The 18,455-nt window shown below is 40.6% G+C and overlaps 2 protein-coding genes across 3 annotated transcripts in view; one reads left to right on the top strand and one right to left on the bottom strand.

Annotated features, from left to right (window-relative positions):
• The window catches only part of LOC117305426 (putative DMBT1-like protein), a 28,333-nt gene extending 12,607 nt beyond the window's left edge, over positions 1 to 15,726 (bottom strand). For both annotated transcript variants that reach the window (XM_033790294.1, XM_033790296.1), the window contains exons 1-4: positions 15,236 to 15,726; positions 9,178 to 9,277; positions 3,655 to 3,981; positions 273 to 599 (exon numbers count right to left, since the gene is read on the bottom strand). In XM_033790294.1, coding sequence (XP_033646185.1) covers positions 273 to 599; positions 3,655 to 3,981; positions 9,178 to 9,253 — 730 coding nt within the window. In that variant the 5' untranslated portion in view covers positions 9,254 to 9,277; positions 15,236 to 15,726. The remainder of the gene's footprint in view (positions 1 to 272; positions 600 to 3,654; positions 3,982 to 9,177; positions 9,278 to 15,235) is intronic.
• Positions 15,678 to 17,443, top strand: LOC117305428 (eukaryotic translation initiation factor 4 gamma-like). Its single transcript, XM_033790298.1, has 2 exons — positions 15,678 to 16,105; positions 17,191 to 17,443. Exons 1-2 carry the CDS (start codon positions 15,678 to 15,680, stop codon positions 17,441 to 17,443), a joined length of 681 nt encoding a protein of 226 aa, XP_033646189.1.
• The last annotated feature ends 1,012 nt before the right edge of the window (positions 17,444 to 18,455 follow it).

The following is an 18,455-nucleotide window of genomic DNA, read 5'->3' as shown; positions in this document are numbered from 1 at the left end:
TTTTAAAGTAAAAACACTTAAATTGATTATAAGAAGGTGATGTTTATGTTTTTATGAGTAACTAAGAATATTTTGTATGACAGTAAAGCAGTTTCTAATTGAACAGTTATTTCGAGTCAAGGACCTAAGGCCATACAAAAGATATTTAGAACTTGCAATGCTAGTGCCCTTTACAAAAGGAAAATGGCGTTGCCCTCTCAAAGATTAAAAAATAGACCTGCAATGATTGGCCGTGAGTTGATTTTGAAAAAGTTATATCAAAAATAACTTACAATCTTCATTGCCATCGAAGCAGATGACACCAGCATCTTCGTTATGGTCACAGTAAATGTAACGAGTGCTTGATGGACACCGTCCAATGTTAATCTCTGAACCAGTGCAGGCAACGTTGGACAGAACTATTCGCCCGCTACCCCGGCCAAAGTTGGCGCAACATGTGGCTAATGTTGCACGAGAGAAGCCAAGCTGTCTGCATACCACTGTAGCATCATTGATGCCCCAACCATCATCACACACTGTTCCCCATGCACCGTTTGCATACACCTCAACACGGCCCTGTGAATAGCTGGTACTACCTGCAAGCCGTACTTCATAACCCACTGTGTATTAAAAGAGTGTAATGAGAGAAGATATGGCGACTAGTATACACATATTGACTGGCAATGAGGTAACTAGTGTACGTCTATTCCCCCGAAGGACTTTGAGTGACCAGAGGAAATAGGCCCCTCCTCTGGTCACTCACATGCCCGAGGGGGAAGAGACGTACACTAGTTACCGAATTATGCCAGTGAATATGTGTTTTATAACACAGCTCGGTCTTAGATGTCAAATAAGAACAGAAATCTGGAAAGGAAAGGATTAGTTTTGTAGTTCTGTTCACGGTTCATGTCAAGAGAGGGCGCTATAACGGGCACTATTTTCAAAAACTAATGCCCGCTCGGGTACTAGTTTCCGCAAAACACGCGCGCGCGATCACTAGACTACATTAGTTCATCCCACGTGACCGTGTTTCAGCCAACCAGAATACAGAAAAAGCAAGAGGTGTGTTATAATGAAATTTACTACTCGCGACTTCGACACTAGTCGCGACTTTAATGTTTAATTCCCAAGTTGCATTGCGTCATGTAATTGCCGCAGGCGCATTAAAAAGCTCGCGATGAAAGGATTATAGGATTGTGTCACTTATTTTATTATGTCTGATTGTGTTTCGTAAGTTTATTATTAGACCATGGGATGATCGCTAGAATTTTTCGAAACCGTAGTCCGCACTTTTGGACCACGCGATTTTTGTATGTAGGTATGAAATAAAATACAGAACATCCATTTCTTGCTGTTGCTTGGCGAAAATCCTGCACCGTATCCCGAAAAGAAACAATTACGGCGACAAATAGTGATCTAAAATTCCTCGGAAGCCTGCGATGTGGGTGACGTCATTCGAAGCATTATCGTGTTTCGTTCCCACACTGTACCGTTATATCATACAGTGTAATTCTTCAAACCCCTGAATAAAAGGATGCCGATTTACAGGCTCGTTCGACAAAATTATAAGTTATCACACAAGCGCGAGTGGAAATACGAACAAAATAGTGCGTCTGCGTCCCATAGACCTTATTGCAGATAGTGATTTAATCATGGTTTAATAAACCTTGGCGGAAATCTGACTTAAGGGCATAAAATAAGCAATTGTTGTATTGCATACAAGGGGTGAGTCGAGGAGTCCTGCACTAGGAAGAAAGGACAGGGTGCACGCTCAGCTTGGGTGCAGGATTCAGACTGACGGCCTCGTGGCTAGCTTGGGAGCTGGCCACTCATGCCGTCATGCCTGACTGATTATTTATTACGTAGCCAATCACCAATCGCCACACAATGAGTTGTGATGAATCGTGAAACTAATCTTGAATCGTGAAACCATAGCAACCGCTCAACTCCAACAGCGCCCTAAATTGACAGTTCACTGAGTTTGGGCGTTACAAACATTTCTACCTGAAATAATGTTGTCACATCAAAGACATGGCAGTTTAAGAATAGACCTCGTCCAATTATTTTGCTTGCAGCAATCGAAAAACAAGTTTTGCTTATGTGCAAAAACAAAATAACAACCCTTGATCTGTCTTTGAAGATGATTTCGCAGTGTGGCAACCTTATCAGACGAACTTTGTAAATTACTTTGTGTATGCATCTTGTAAATCCTTAAAACTAAAGAATGGGACAATTTTGACAGGAACAGTGCTGTATTATGTCCCTTAATGTAATATCGACCACAGTTTAAGGCTTGTAATTAAACATAGGCCAAGGTCTCCGTTGCCCTAGTCTTGGCCTCGGTGACCTTTAAAACAAATAAGCAACGCGTTCATTTATGGATGTGGGTCGTTGATCATTTAAAATAGGCAAAGATCAAAAATAATGCAGTGAGGGGAAACACCGCGTTTACACTTGATCCTCCTACAAGGATCCAAAGAAGATCAGATCCCGAAAGCGAGATCAAGCATTAACTTTTGTGCCGCGTTCACACTTAAGTGTGATCTCGCATTGATCTTGCATAGTTAAACGGATGTTCAGCTGACGGCAATGGTTACTGCGCGAAGTCAATGATTGTGGCCGGCCACGGACGATGACAGGTAGGCAAAGCGTTGTTTCCCCGCTTTTCCCCTTGAAGGTTTTTTTCCGGGCTTTTCGCCCATCCCGTATTCAGCGAATAAGTGTGTATAACGTTATATGTACAGGATAGTGATGCTTCTAACTAAATTTAAAACAATCAACTGGCTATAGGAAAATCAGTTAACAGAGCATTTTCAGTTTACAGGCTCGAGGATGTGGAATTTCATTCCACACTCCATCAAAAGTTCTAGCGCCGTTACCATGTTCAAAAGGTCACTGAAAACTTACTTGGTTAATCAGTAACCCTTGCCCGGCTTGGCCTGCACGTTCCCGTCTTAGAGAGACCGGTTCTGCAGGACTTTCTTGGCTCATTGATGCGGGCTTGACAGGGTCTTGGTTTCCCTGTTGGTTTTTTATCTCATTCCCTTTGTTGTTTAAAATTTTTCTTGTAATTTTCTGAGCGCGGATTGCTTCACAAAAATGCATGCTTGCCCACAAAGTATAAACTTTGCATAACTTGTATTTCATAATTATCTGTGAAATATTAAAACGTTTAATTTACTGGGTAATTCAATAGAACGAATCCGATTATTATACTAAAACAGTTCATGCAAGTATTAAAGAAGTTAAATTGCGTTATAAAGATTAAGGTCAAGTAAGAAGCATTAATCGACAATAAGTGGTAAAGGTTTTCATTTATAAACAAATTGACTAATTGTATATTTGGGTCTAGATAACTCTACAGTTAGAACAACAGATAAGTTTTATAAATGATGTCATCGTCTTTTAAAGTAAAAACACTTAAATTGATTATAAGAAGGTGATGTTTATGTTTTTATGAGTAACTAAGAATATTTTGTATGACAGTAAAGCAGTTTCTAATTGAACAGTTATTTCGAGTCAAGGACCTAAGGCCATACAAAAGATATTTAGAACTTGCAATGCTAGTGCCCTTTACAAAAGGAAAATGGCGTTGCCCTCTCAAAGATTAAAAAATAGACCTGCAATGATTGGCCGTGAGTTGATTTTGAAAAAGTTATATCAAAAATAACTTACAATCTTCATTGCCATCGAAGCAGATGACACCAGCATCTTCGTTATGGTCACAGTTAATGTAACGAGTGCGTGATGGACACCGTCCAATGTTACTCTCTGAACCAGTGCAGGCAACGTTGGACAGAACTATTCGCCCGCTACCCCGGCCAAAGTTGGCGCAACATGTGGCTAATGTTGCACGAGAGAAGCCAAGCTGTCTGCATACCACTGTAGCATCATTGATGCCCCAACCATCATCACACACTGTTCCCCATGCACCGTTTGCATACACCTCAACACGGCCCTGTGAATAGCTGGTACTACCTGCAAGCCGTACTTCATAACCCACTGTGTATTAAAAGAGTGTAATGAGAGAAGATATGGCGACTAGTATACACATATTGACTGGCAATGAGGTAACTAGTGTACGTCTATTCCCCCGAAGGACTTTGAGTGACCAGAGGAAATAGGCCCCTCCTCTGGTCACTCACATGCCCGAGGGGGAAGAGACGTACACTAGTTACCGAATTATGCCAGTGAATATGTGTTTTATAACACAGCTCGGTCTTAGATGTCAAATAAGAACAGAAATCTGGAAAGGAAAGGATTAGTTTTGTAGTTCTGTTCACGGTTCATGTCAAGAGAGGGCGCTATAACGGGCACTATTTTCAAAAACTAATGCCCGCTCGGGTACTAGTTTCCGCAAAACACGCGCGCGCGATCACTAGACTACATTAGTTCATCCCACGTGACCGTGTTTCAGCCAACCAGAATACAGAAAAAGCAAGAGGTGTGTTATAATGAAATTTACTACTCGCGACTTTGACACTAGTCGCGACTTTAATGTTTAATTCCCAAGTTGCATTGCGTCATGTAATTGCCGCAGGCGCATTAAAAAGCTCGCGATGAAAGGATTATAGGATTGTGTCACTTATTTTATTATGTCTGATTGTGTTTCGTAAGTTTATTATTAGACCATGGGATGATCGCTAGAATTTTTCGAAACCGTAGTCCGCACTTTTGGACCACGCGATTTTTGTATGTAGGTATGAAATAAAATACAGAACATCCATTTCTTGCTGTTGCTTGGCGAAAATCCTGCACCGTATCCCGAAAAGAAACAATTACGGCGACAAATAGTGATCTAAATATCCTCGGAAGCCTGCGATGTGGGTGACGTCATTCGAAGCATTATCGTGTTTCGTTCCCACACTGTACCGTTATATCATACAGTGTAATTCTTCAAACCCCTGAATAAAAGGATGCCGATTTACAGGCTCGTTCGACAAAATTATAAGTTATCACACAAGCGCGAGTGGAAATACGAACAAAATAGTGCGTCTGCGTCCCATAGACCTTATTGCAGATAGTGATTTTGAACAACTGCGCATGTGCGCGCAAAGGACTGTGGGAAAAATTTGGCACCTCGCTCAAAAAAGTAAACAACGTTCAACGTTCGTACACGATCGATCGGTTTGCAAAATGGATGTGGCAGGAGCGACGACCGGCGAGAAAGAGCTGATTGATAGAATAAATAGTTCTGGCATAGACGAACTAAGGTAATCTTTAGCTAAAGTGAATGTGCTAAGACACAGTATAGTTAAAGACAAACTCCAAAGGCGACATTATTTCGCCTGTAGGGCGTCGGAAGACTGACATTGACAAGGTCAATGGCGAGAAGTTGCAACACGGATCAGTGACCCTCCCGCAACCATCAGTCACCCTCGAAGGATCGGAAATAACAACCAAAACTTCCCACCAGTGACTCCGATTTGTGCTGATAAATACTTCGACAAAAGCATGGACGACCTCCATGACAAAAGTAAGACATTTTTTCTGTTACAAAACAGAGAAACATTGCCAAGCAAGGTCATGATGATCGAGGACTGTCATGACTGTTTTACAAAAAATACAATCATTTCTTATTCCTGGTCTAGATAGAGTCTAGATATAGCTCTATGGATAAAGCCCATCAATGGTTACATTGTCTTGATTCGATTGTATCTGTAATTGTACGCCACTAATCAGCAATGACGTGGACGTAAATAGAATAGCTTTCAATCATGGTAGTTGTACATTTTTTAAACTTTATGTGGCAGATGATACGTTTTCCTTATTTCTCACACCATCAACTTTTTAGGTCTACCACTGATATGGTTAAAAATTAAAGTGACCAAAAGTGACTAAGTAATTGTGGTTTATATTTATATTTACTAATATAAACCTATTTCTACCAGTCCATGGTTATACCGTAGATCATGACATGACAAGTACGACAAGGTTCTGGTGTAGGTCCTAGCATACTTCTAGTTTCTAGAACTTATAAGTAGTCCTAGCATAAACATTTTTTTATCAAGGGTTCAGTTTATACAAGTTTGATGTACACGTATTGTACAAACATGATTCTGTGCATAACATAATACTTTGTGCTTTGTTTTGTGCATGTATTACAAAAATGATACTTTTAGTACACTGTACCATAAACTTAAAAGCATCAAGTTGTAAGCTTTATTGTTAGACCCTACTGGTACTGTAATAATGGTATGTTTATAATGTCTATAATTTTATCATATGATATGAGACTATGAGTTTTTGTAGGTTTGTAATTCGAAAAGCAAGGACTAGGTCACATGAGCGAAACCCTTCTTAAGGTAGGAATTTGAAAAAAGAATATAATTTTGTTTTCAAATAAGTTTGATTTATTCAATAAAAAAAAATAGATTCTGCATTGGGCATCCTCAAAAAATAAATCCTTTTGGTTTTACTTGGAAATTGTTACCATTTAACTTTATTATTTTGGGGGCAACTATCCCAATTAATACATTTTTGGTTATGATAGACTAATAAAAAGCCATATTGAGAAGACTATTTATACAGTTACTCGCTTTTATATTCTTTATGAATAATAGGCTATATTTGTACATCTGTTAAACCTGATTCTAAATTTATATACTGGTAGGTCTCATTTTGTAGTTTAAGTGGATGACAAGTCATTTAAAACCTTGCCATCAAAGAAGTATTGTGAGCACTTAAATGTGATTCTCCGCAAACTCTGCATCTTCAAAATTTGGATTTAAAATAACAAGTAAGTAGACTGGCACTGTGGTCAGGTGGTTCAGGGCCCACTAATAATGGGTTCAGTACTGCCAGAGGCAACTTGTATGTATTAAGCTGTCTCATGACTTCACAAAGCCAAAATTAAAACAATTGATATTTATTAAGCTGCAGCCAACTTTGGCAAACACGTCATGCATGTCAGAGTCCTTGTTCACAAAAAGACTCTAGAAGAGGGGTCAGACTATCTGCTACACCCACAGGTTGGAATGGAATCTAAAGATGACTGCGCCATGATAAAATTGCAGCTATGTATAAAACCTGTGACAAATTCTAGTTTGTGAATGCTATATCATGCATGTTGTGAATTTAACTCCCGGGGTTGGTGTGAAAAAAATTGTTCACAATCTAACCAGCATCTGTAATTATTTGACCCATTTTATGGTGAGAGTTTAAAGGTTTCATTGATAACTGTGGGTACATATAATTTTACTCTTGCTGAAAATAAATCCAAACCTGTCACACTTTTTGTTCCATATATTTGCTTACAAACAATTTTTTATTTACAATTTCCATCCTTTAATTTTGTTTCCTCAAATATGTATTGTACACTTCTACTTTCTCTGAGAATTGTAGCCTACAACCGCAGGACGTCACGCACAGGCATATTTAGAAGCACTTGCGGTACCTTAAGGTGTTTTCAAAGCCCAACAGCCGACAGAACGCTTGCGTCACAGTTCACTCTGCAATTAGCATTTATCTCTTCGTTGCCAATTTACGTGTCATCAGTCAAAAATGGCCTCAAGAGCATAAAGACACACACACACAGTCACACACAGCCTTTAGTCAATTCAGAAGATGGTCAATGAGCTCTCCTGCAGCAAAAGAAGTAGGATGTGGTGGGTCGAGTCCATAAAACAACAGTACAGATCACATCTTTTTTTATATTAATAATACACATCTGACATGGCTGAATAAAGCATGGAGGTTCACCCATTCGTGGGTGAAACTGTCTTCCGCCACAGAAGCATGACCGTCCACCACAAACAATGTTAATGTTTACAAACTTATTGTTTACAACAAAACTTTGTAGAACACGTTACGTGACGACCGTATAACTGGAGGTGCAAAATATTTCCCACAATCCTTTGCGGGACGTCGGATTTTTGCTATCTGTAATAAGGTCTATAACTCGGCCGCGCGTGTGATAATAAAAATTTAACACACGCACATCGTAGCAACGAAAAACAAATGGCAACTTGAACTTGATGTTCAATGAATACAAATCATGGGTTTTTGTTGTAGGCCTTTGCATGTAATCCGAGAGAAAAGGGGAAAATTTACTTCGTTCACATTAAACACTTGGCAAAGGTTCTTTCACTGCCGTGAACGATTGGTCAATAGTCCCAGTGATTATAGAGGTTGTCGAAAAATACTGTTTTTGACCTAAAATGACCCCAAAATTGGTCTGTTCACAAACTGCTTAGCAACAACCAAATTCGGAGTCAGTACCATCGAAAACCCTTGTGCGTCAAATTTCATGCGGTCCGGAGATGGGGACCACGGAACCCCCACAATAGGCCCCTTTTCAATACCCATCCCATGGTCCATATGTTGTCATGAATAGTCGTGAGCGACACAATAGGAGACTTTCCAACGCTAGGCGGCAGCAGACATACCGGGTAAATTCCCATTGTTTACGTAGTTCTGAACATGCGCATAATTCTGAGAACAATGGATTTACCCGGTAAGTCTGCTGCCCTCTATCGTCCCAGAAAGTCTCCCATTGGTTCATCAAACAGGTAGTCGCGACCATTTGTGTAGTAGTCGTGGGGGCAGTTGCGACTCGACTGAGCATCACTATAACACACCTCTTGCACGGTCACTTTGGGGAACTAATAGCGAGGTTTAGCTGCACGACGTTAGACGGGCAAAATTCGTGAACGTGGACGACAAAAAATTATGTTGTTTCTAGGTGACGTCACCACTTTGGGCATTGCATGCTGTCGTATCGTTTGCGCGCACGTACGTACCTGACGTGAAAAATGGTAACTTCACGTATGCTAAAAAATGTGAGATTTTAACGACACATTTTTATGACGTTCGCGTTCACGTTCACGTTCACGCGGAACGTGCAGCTAAACCTCCCTTATAATATAGTCTAGTGATCGCACGCGCGTGTTTCGCGGGAATAGTGCCCGCCGGGCACTAACTAGTCTTTGAAAATAGTGCCTGGTTGCAGCGCCCTCTCTTGACTTGAACCGTGAACAGCAACTACAAAAACTTCCTTTCTTTTCCAGATTTCTGTTCTTATTTCACATTTTAAGATCGAGGTGTGTTACAAAATACACATTGACTGGCATAATTCGGAAAGTAGTGTAGGTCTTTTTCCCCGTTCGGGCCTGTGAGTTTTCTTTTAACTGTAACAAAAATACCTAAATATGAGCGCCGGGAGAGAACATTAAAAGATGTGTGAAGAGTATGACTTACCCTGTCCAAGTGTCTTGTCAACATGTTGAATGCTTATTATCATGATGGAGAAACTCAATGAAGGTAGGATCCTCATGACGGAGGGGTCAACTGGGGTTAACTGGGGTCAATAATGGTAATAATAACAATAATAACCAGTTTTTATATAGTGCTTTTCACAGCGAAGGGCGTCTCAAAGCGCTTCCAACTATATAACCCCTGGTTACTGGGCCTTAAGTCATTCCTTAAACCATCTCATGTCCCTTGGGAGTATACAGCCTGTGCAACATTAATTATGCGCTGCTCGGCTAAACCAATCAAGATGAGCGAAATTTGTAAAGGTGCAATTAAATAAACCCAAAATAAAACCGGATACAATGTCACACAAACAAATTGCATTTTTGAAGAAACAGGAGTTGTTAAGTGTGATGCAAGTTTAATTATAAAACCAGACATTAGGTGTTTGTGAACAAACACAAAGCATACAATCACCATTCTCCGCTTCCTGTCTGTGCAAGCGCTGAAATATCTGCGCAGGTTTCGAAGCAAAGATTACGTATGATATGTTTCCCCAGCCCGCCCAAAAGCAAAAAAAAATATCCATACATAAGCTGTGAAATACGCTTTATGTTACCGCAAAATCTCCACGCTTCTGAAGTGTCAATTCTTTGCTTACGTTGAAGCAGAGTCATGAAATTGGGCCAGTTTCACAAGATTAGTTTGTACACAACACGAAATTTCACATGTTTAAAGTGTAGGCCTATATTACCAATCCTAGTACACAGAACCGGGTGTGCTTACTGTGCAAGCGCGGAATATAATGTGCTAGCTTAGAAGCACACAAACAAAATAAATCACTGCTAAGTGTGTAATATGCTTGACGTAAGCGCAGAACTCGCTGCTTCAAGCTAAGCGCTGAATCTTATTTGCTTCTAGAGCTGAGCCATGCGTAGGGCCTATTTGCCAAGATTTTTCATGTGAAGCAAGTTCACATTATGTAGGCCTGGGTGACTAGTCGCACATCAAACCCAACTACGTCAACCCCAAGCGACACAAGTTGTCCACCGAACAGGTAGTCGTGACTATTTTTGTAGTCATTGTATGGTTAACCGAGTAGAGGCAAACAGTAGTCGCGACTCGAATAATTATTTAAAGTCGCGACTGTTACACTAGTCGCACTAGTCGCCCAGCTAGGCAAACGTTTGAACACGTAAAGCACGGTTCATACATCCTTCGAATGCGAATCAAATTTTTAAATCACAGTGCTGCCCGCGCAGTGAAAGTTTCGCAGTGAAAGTTCGCAGGACTTGACTACAATAAGTCAAATGTAGCAAATTATTTGTTGCAAACTTGTGACGTCATGATTCATCGATTCGCAATCGCAGGAAGTATGAACCAAGCTGGTAGTTTTAAAGCTATATTCATAAATACCCCAGACAGTTTCTCGTCTCCTATTGGTGGAGAGCGCGTCACGTGGGGGTGTTTAAACGGTTGATAAAGACGCAGCTGAAGTTGTTTAAGACCGGCTGGCTTCCGCGTGTCGGGCGCGCGCGCGCAAGATTATCACGCGGAACGCAATTCATTAGTAACAGCGCATAATATATGTAAGCGCGCGCACGTAATCTTTTTCTAAGCGCGCGCGTACACACAACCCACGCGCATCAAACAGATTCTTCACAAAGTTTTTGAAAAAACAATATTTCAAACCTCGAATTTTGAATTGTCAAAGTGTCTATAATTGTATTTTGTTTAACGTTTTTTAACAAAAGGGCATTGAATGGGAATAAAAGAGTAGTGACTCGTTCTTTTCGGCTCGGGCCTTTATCACACGGCAACGACCCTGCCGGTTTTAAACGGCCGTTCAAGAACTCGTCGCTACACTTTTATTCCCTTAGTAATGCACAGTAACGATGAAGGTACGCACCTGCTTACATTCCTGCTAAGCCGTGAAATACGCTAAACGTAAGCACAGAATTCCATGATTACGTAAGCGCTGCAATTTTGGTCCTTTTTCACACAAAACATATTGTCCACAGGTTTACACTCTAGACTTACTCAGCAGTTTGAAGATAATGGTTGTAGAGCTTCCCTTAAAATATAACTTGCTGAGGTGCTGTAGTTTTTGAGAATTGAGTAAAACAATGGGTGCGTTCGTTTAGCTTCCCTGGGTCGACCCGGTCTGCCCCGGTACATTCGAATAGCTTTGACGGGGCTCACCCGGGTCAGCCCCAGTGCCCTGCTTGTGGAGTGGGCCGGGTCACTTGGAGGTGACCTGAGGTGCATGCCGTCACCACGAGAGGGCGAGTGTGATCGTGCGATTAGCTCTTGTCAGGGGCTCACCCGAGTGAGCACTGCGGGGTCGACCCAGGGAGCTAAACGAACGCACCCAATGTAATGAATTTCGTCTCAGTCTGTCAGTGTGAGACGAAAATTATTTTATGTAAAAACGTTTTAACCAGTTATGGTATCCTGGTGTAATATTGGTTTTTAGTAGGATAACAGGAAAAGTGTTCTGAATCAATAACTAAATGGTTTTTTTTTAAATCATCTATCTATTTTGTGTTCAATGACACTTGCACTTCATCGTGTGTTGAAATCTTAATTCTTTAGTTTTTACGTTGCGAGAGATAGCCCATTTACAGTGCTAATACATGCACGACATTGGAGCGACGTCATATATTTTCATTACTTTCATTAGTTGGTATCTTATTGAAAATTCAGCAGCTAGTATACCTTGAAAACTAAATTATTAAACTATATGAAACAAATTTAATTACATTTTTCCCTAAGACATAATTGCCACTATATTAGAATACGGAGCTATCACAAGGCATGACAGTAAAACACCCCACCCCTTTGACACTTCATAATAAAAATCTGTTTACCCCATTTCAGACCAGCAGTGTTTGGTTTCAGTGGATAACACATTAATGGTTGTTGGAATAATGTAATGCACTAGTGATTTATACCAAAAATTCATCATTATAAATATTTGACAACAAATACACACCGTGGGTAAACTGCAGAGCTTCTGTCACCGGTGGGGCTTGCAGTCTCGCGGTACGGGAATCAAAGTTGGGGTTCGAAAACAGATGAGGGTCGATTACATATGACCCTACGGACGGTAAAATACCATAACTGGTTAATACGTTTTTACATGTTAAAACCGAGACTAAAATAATTTTCGAGGATTTTTTTTACTCATTTCTCAAAAACTACAGCACCACAGCAAGTAATATTTTAAGGGAAGCTTTATACCATCATTATCTTCAAACGTGTTAAATTTAGTGTAAATCTGTGGACCTGGTATGTCGTCGTCGTCAAAAACCCCTATTTAAACGTTCAAAATGTTGAGACGTTCAAAATCTAACAATAACTGAAATGTGAAGTGAAGGTTTTTATTCGAAGTCACAGATGTAAAAAATAACAGTTTGTAACATGGAATTTGCAACATGTACCATCACCCCATCCTGACTCCCATGAGCACACAAGAAAAAAGTACAACTCCTGTTCACTCATGTATAATGTTTGGTTGAACAAACCATAAAATTCACTCAGCAAACCCAAACTGATCATAATATTGATCCTGAATTTATCATGATTTTGTATCACCCTCAGATTTGTAAGCTCCAAAGGACTTACCTCTCACAAATTGGAAGGCTAATTCCTGCGCAGCCTCATTTTCATGCCCTTTACAGAAGTGAGCAGTGCTCACCCAAGCACGAATTATTTTCGGACTTTTTTGTGTCATATGAAAGTTGTGTCCATACGCTAATATACATAAACCTTTTCCCCCAGAATCATTATTTGTAATTCGGCAGCCACTTCAAAAGTGAATATGTTTTGAGACACCCTGTACAAGTACAGTCCGAAATCGTACTGGGGTGTCGTGGCCGAGTGGATAAGAGCATCTGAGGGTTCGGGGGGGGGGGGTGAGTCATCGGGATATGGGTTCGAATCCCGGTCGTGACACTTGCATCCTTGGGAAAAGAAACTTATAACCATAAGCTTCTCAACCACCCAGGGGTAAAAATGGGTTCCTTGAGGGCAGAGATGGTTTATGATTAGCTTGCAGGGCGTAACTCACACCACCGGCTGTGTACCCCCCAGAGAGCTGAGATGGTCTTAGGAATGAAATATAATATTTTGGCGAAGTGACCAAGGGTAATAATGTCAGAAGCGCTTTGATACAAATCGACTCATATTATTACTGTGAAGTGCGAATGTGAGCAGGCCGCGGGGACACATCAGCAAAAAGCTCACACAAAATAGGTGTATACAGATGCAGGTAGGCTGCTAGTGCAAGTACTAACTGGTGGCTGGCCTGGTTAACGGAACCTTAGGTTGGACAGGTGACTCATGGACTGGTCCAGTGATGGAACTATCACAACTGTGTTTACTAGGCCCAATTTCATAGAGCTGCTTAACGGTAAGCACTTTTGTGTGCTTAACGTAGCAAAAAATCATTGCAAAAGCGTACACCTATTTCACGAGCGGTTGCTAGCTTAAGCACGTAAACAAACTGCGCGCGCAACATTTTAAATCGTTTGCTTAAGCAAAAAAGAAGAAGGTGCTGACAAAATGGTTCAAAGCGCCCCTTGAGAGGTTACACACTAACTTGAAAGAGTAAGCAAGAAGAAGATACATTGTACAACATTTTTGAAGCATTTTAGACACTCGTTTACTTCGCTGCACCTACCGGCCACACACCACCACGTATACACACAGCTGCGCCGCCACACTATCAACGTAATGCAATGATGATGCACTATGCGCTGTGCTTAAACAGGGTGCTTAAGCAAAAAATAGGCTTTAAGGACCCTTTTTGCTTGCTTGCTTACCGCTTTAAGCAAAAACATTGCTTAACCAAGGCTATGAAATTAACAATTTGCACAAAATCGACCGTTAAGCAGCTCTATGAAATTGAGCCCTGGTTCCATAGACAGATGGCTCAGCTGACGGTGCAAAGTTACGAATAAGGCTTTTAAGGTAGGAAGGTGACCCAAAGCAAAGGTATGCAGTGATCAATTGTACAAAGCGTGGCATAGGTTTTGATCCCGAACACGACAACAACCGTGACTACCATCACCAGAACGACAGTTATGCCAGTTTATAGTTGTTATTACTATACCTCATACATATTCATGACCGAGAGTCGATTTCTCATTGGTCCATTCACCATTACGAGCCAGGTGTTAATTTTGCTAATTACCAAGCGATCACGTTAGTATTCACGCACGTGGTGAATGCGTATGACAAGTAATAGCTCCCCGGTAACTATTCTACTTGTCATGCGCATTACCATTGTGCGACGTCATCCCCGGGCGCTATCTACTTGCCATGCGCTTTACGATCGTGGAACATTTTATAACAGCTGAAACAGTAATACGTGAACAATAATGGACCGAGCTAGATCCATTATGTATCCTTCCTTGTGTTTATTAATGAATCATTTTTATAATCTCGTGTTGTATATTTGCTGGTTTTTGATGTTTTAATGTATTTTTAAATTGTAAACCTAAACACAATTCAGCCTTTTGGCTGCTACGTTTGATTTTTAATAAACCAATAATAAACCAATAATAATAATAACAGATTCAGTCAGTTTTTGTGCTCATAAAGTGCAGAATCAGTTTTTGTGTTCATAAAGTGCGAAATTAAAATTAAAAAAGGTTCATAAAAAGATTTATCCAGAATGCATTTTATTTCAGTCGTCATTTCCTCTTGCTCCTATTTGCAACGGTAACTGAATATGTATGAAGTATAGTAAAACAAATATAACATGGTTTCTTTCGTGTGACTAGTCGATTATTAGCTCCCCTCGGTATTGGAAGTTGACAAACTAGTTCCCTCGGCTTCGCCTCGGAAACTAGTTTGTCAACTTCCAATACCTCGGGGAGCTAATATCGACTAGTCACCCTCAAACCATGTTATATTTGTATAGTAGAGTGCCCCATTGACACTATATAGAGTACGTACACAACTAAACTACACACACATTGTACTAAAACCAAGTTTGATTTATGATTTTAAAAAAAAGATCCATATAAAAACCAAAACAAGAAATTGCCTCCCCTACCCTCAAAACGTTGATGGTGAAGACGCACGGCAGTCTGAGTGCTTCAATCAAGAGTTAAATGAACGATTTTGTTGTCGATCGGTCGTGGACAAAATTCATATTTCAGTATCTGCACATCAAGAGAAACCGAAACTAGTTCAATACCAATCACGTTGAACTACTGCCACTTATTGTGTGTATTTGTGTGGTGTAGTAACGTATGGCGTTAGCAACATTGTGTACATTCACTCATATTCACCCAGATGGGGCTTTTATGTTCTAAGCGGGAAAAAGCCAAGCGGAAGCAGCGATGCATGACAATTTGGCCGTATAATATGACATCTGGGGTAGACTTGATTCAAGTAGGCTACTGGCATGTTCTCGTGTGAGAGGTCCCTAATATAAACCTTTGTCATGGTGCCGCCATCTTGAGTTTCTTCCATTGGTATCAATGCAAGCAAGCATGCGAGTTGCAAGAGAGCAAGCGAGCAAGCAAGCAAGCAAGCGAGCGAGCAATCAAGCAATCAATCAAGCAATCAAGCAATCAAGCAAGCAAGCAAGCGAGCGAGCAATCAAGCAATCAATCAAGCAATCAAGCAATCAAGCAAGCGAGCAAGCGAGTAAGCAAGCAAGCGAGCGAGCAAGCAGGGGAGCGAGCGAGCAAGCAAGCAAGCGAGCGAGCGAGCAAGCAAGCAAGCATTCAAGCGAGCGAGCGAGCGAGCAAGCAAGCAAGCAAGCGAGTTGCAAGAGAGCAAGCAAGCAAGCGAGCGAGCAAGCAAGCAATCAAGCAAGCATGCAAGCAAGCAAGCAAGCAAGCAAGCGAGCAAGCAAGCGGGCAATCAAGCAAGCGAGCGAGCGAGCAAGCAAGCGGGCAAGCGGGCAAGCAAGCAAGCAAGTGAGTTTAAGATTAAAGATTAAGATTAAAATATTTTATTGTAATGATAAAAAACATGAAATTTTTCTTCCCTGTGTAAAGGAGACTATACAATACATACAAGAAAGGCATAGCAGAAATAGACAACAAGAATAAAATTACAATTTACAATTTACAGATATATACAAATATAGAGATAAAAATATGTGGGGAGCTTGTAAAAAGTACAACAATGAGAGTGAACCAAATTATCTCTACCATCTACTGTTAAAAAGCTGAATTGCACTGGGGAGAAAAGAATCCTTAAACCTGTTGGTCTTTAGGCATAGTTGTCAGATCCTGCCTGAGTGGTTTTGGATAATGTGAGGGTGCAGAGGGTGGCTGGGGTCGCAAATGATCTTATTGATTTGAGAAATGATACAATCATCCATAATCTCCCGCATGCCTTTAACGTCAGCTCCAATAATCCTGCTAGCTTGTTTAGTAATACGTTGGAGCTTCTTGGAGTTAAATTGGGAGAGGGAATTAAACCAACAGACACAACAAAAGCTTAAAATAGATTGAATTGTACTTTGATAAAAAAGCTTAAGAATATGCGTGTTTACGTTAAACGATTTCAGTTTCCTTAAAAAGTAAAGCCGTTGATTAGATCTTTTATACACATGGGTAGTATTTGCATTCCAGTTTAGTTTGCTATCAATAAATGTACCCAAATACTTCAACTCTTTGACAATCTCAACAGATTCTTCCTTGATTTCTACAGGTTCAATAGTGTTAGCAGTTTTACGGAAATCAAATACAATTTCTTTAGTTTTGTTGACATTCAGAACTAGATAATTGTTTTCGCAACAAAAAAGAAATTTAGTTATTTCATTTCTGTGCCCAACCTCATCATTATGTGTAATGAGCCCTGTCAGGGCTGTGTCGTCTGCATATTTGGTAAGAACACACTGATTATTATCTAACTGGAAGTCACTGGTATACATAGAAAATAACAATGGTGACATAACACAACCTTGGGGAACACCTGTGCTAATGTGAGTGGTGTCGGAAAACGTGTTGGCAAATCTGACCCTTTGTGTCCTAAAATTTAAAAAATCAGGAATCCAGAGGGCAAGATGTGGGTTAATATTCATATTAAGAGAGCAAGAGAGCAAGTGAGCAAGCGAGCAAGCAAGCGAGTTGCAAGAGAGCAATCAAGCAAGCAAGCAAGCGAGTTGCAAGAGAGCGAGCGAGCAAGTGAACAAGCGAGCAAGCAAGCAAGCAAGCGAGCGAGCAAGCAAGCAAGCGAGCAATCAAGCAAGAAGGCGAGCGAGCGAGCGAGCAAGCTAGCAAGCAAGCAAGCAAGCAAGTAAGCAATTAAGCAAGTAAGCAAGCAAGCAAGCGAGTGAGCGAGCGAGCAAGCAAACAAGCACATGAGGGGAGAGAAAGAAAAAACAAGGACACTTTGAGATACTATCCATTGAAGACATGATTATTTTCTTACAACTTACACAGCTGTTTATAGCAAACCAAACAACAAGCTATTTTTAAACACTGAAACTTTCTTACTAAAATAATCTTGAACCCGGTTATATGGATGGGTTTTTGTGCTACACGTCGGGTATAGGTACCCCCGGTAGTCGTGATGCAGCAAAATGACAGATGACTTCGCGCCCCCCTTTTCTGCGTCCGCACCCCCGGTGTCAATTCACCACCCCACACACGAACCCCGAATACCATAAGCCTGGAAAGTTCAGTTACAACTTTCATAACTCTCAATCCTCTATCACCACATTAATGCAAACTCTTACAATGTAAAAATTTTCAATTTACCGTCTAACCTTTCTCTTTACGATGACACATCTATAACATGTTCCTAAAAATCCTCACAAATTAATGTTCCGTATTTTTTTTTATATGAAAGCATATACATTCGTTTACTTCTCCGTTCTAAGATTAACATATCAATATTACGTCTTCAGCCGTCGATTTCACAAAACTCTTCCTAACTTAAGACTAATCTTAAGACGAGTCCCAACCCTGCACTGTAGCATGCAGACCTAAAGATTAGTCCTAAGTTTTTAGGAAGAGTTACTCGTCCTAATTCGAGATAAGACGAGTCCTAACTCTTTGTGAAATCGACGGCAGGTGACGTAGCAAATTTAAACTACTCTGCTCAAAATAACTTTAACGATTTCAACTGATTTAGCAGTTATGCCCGGTCTCAGCAATAACGGCAGTTATGTTTTGAACCAGACATACGGCTGATCAGGCCGGTATGGAATGATATTCCTTCCCCCGGAGATTATGTGCACCATACTTCTTCTAATAGCACCCTCTTGTTAACCAGCCTCTTTCGGCCCTTGTTAATTTCCCAAATAGAGA

Source organism: Asterias rubens, chromosome 22 (genome assembly GCF_902459465.1).
Source record: "Asterias rubens chromosome 22, eAstRub1.3, whole genome shotgun sequence".
In the NCBI taxonomy this organism is placed as follows: domain Eukaryota; kingdom Metazoa; phylum Echinodermata; class Asteroidea; order Forcipulatida; family Asteriidae; genus Asterias; species Asterias rubens.
This window is presented reverse-complemented; position numbering and strand designations above follow the sequence as displayed.

Coding starts and splice junctions, on each gene's coding strand:
- LOC117305428 (XM_033790298.1), top strand. CDS start 15,678: ATGCGAGTTGCAAGAGAGCAAGCGAGCAAGCAAGCAAGCAAGCGAGCG. Junction 16,106..17,190: donor GCAAGCGGGCAAGCAAGCAA/GCAAGTGAGTTT, acceptor TTAAAAAATCAG/GAATCCAGAGGGCAAGATGT.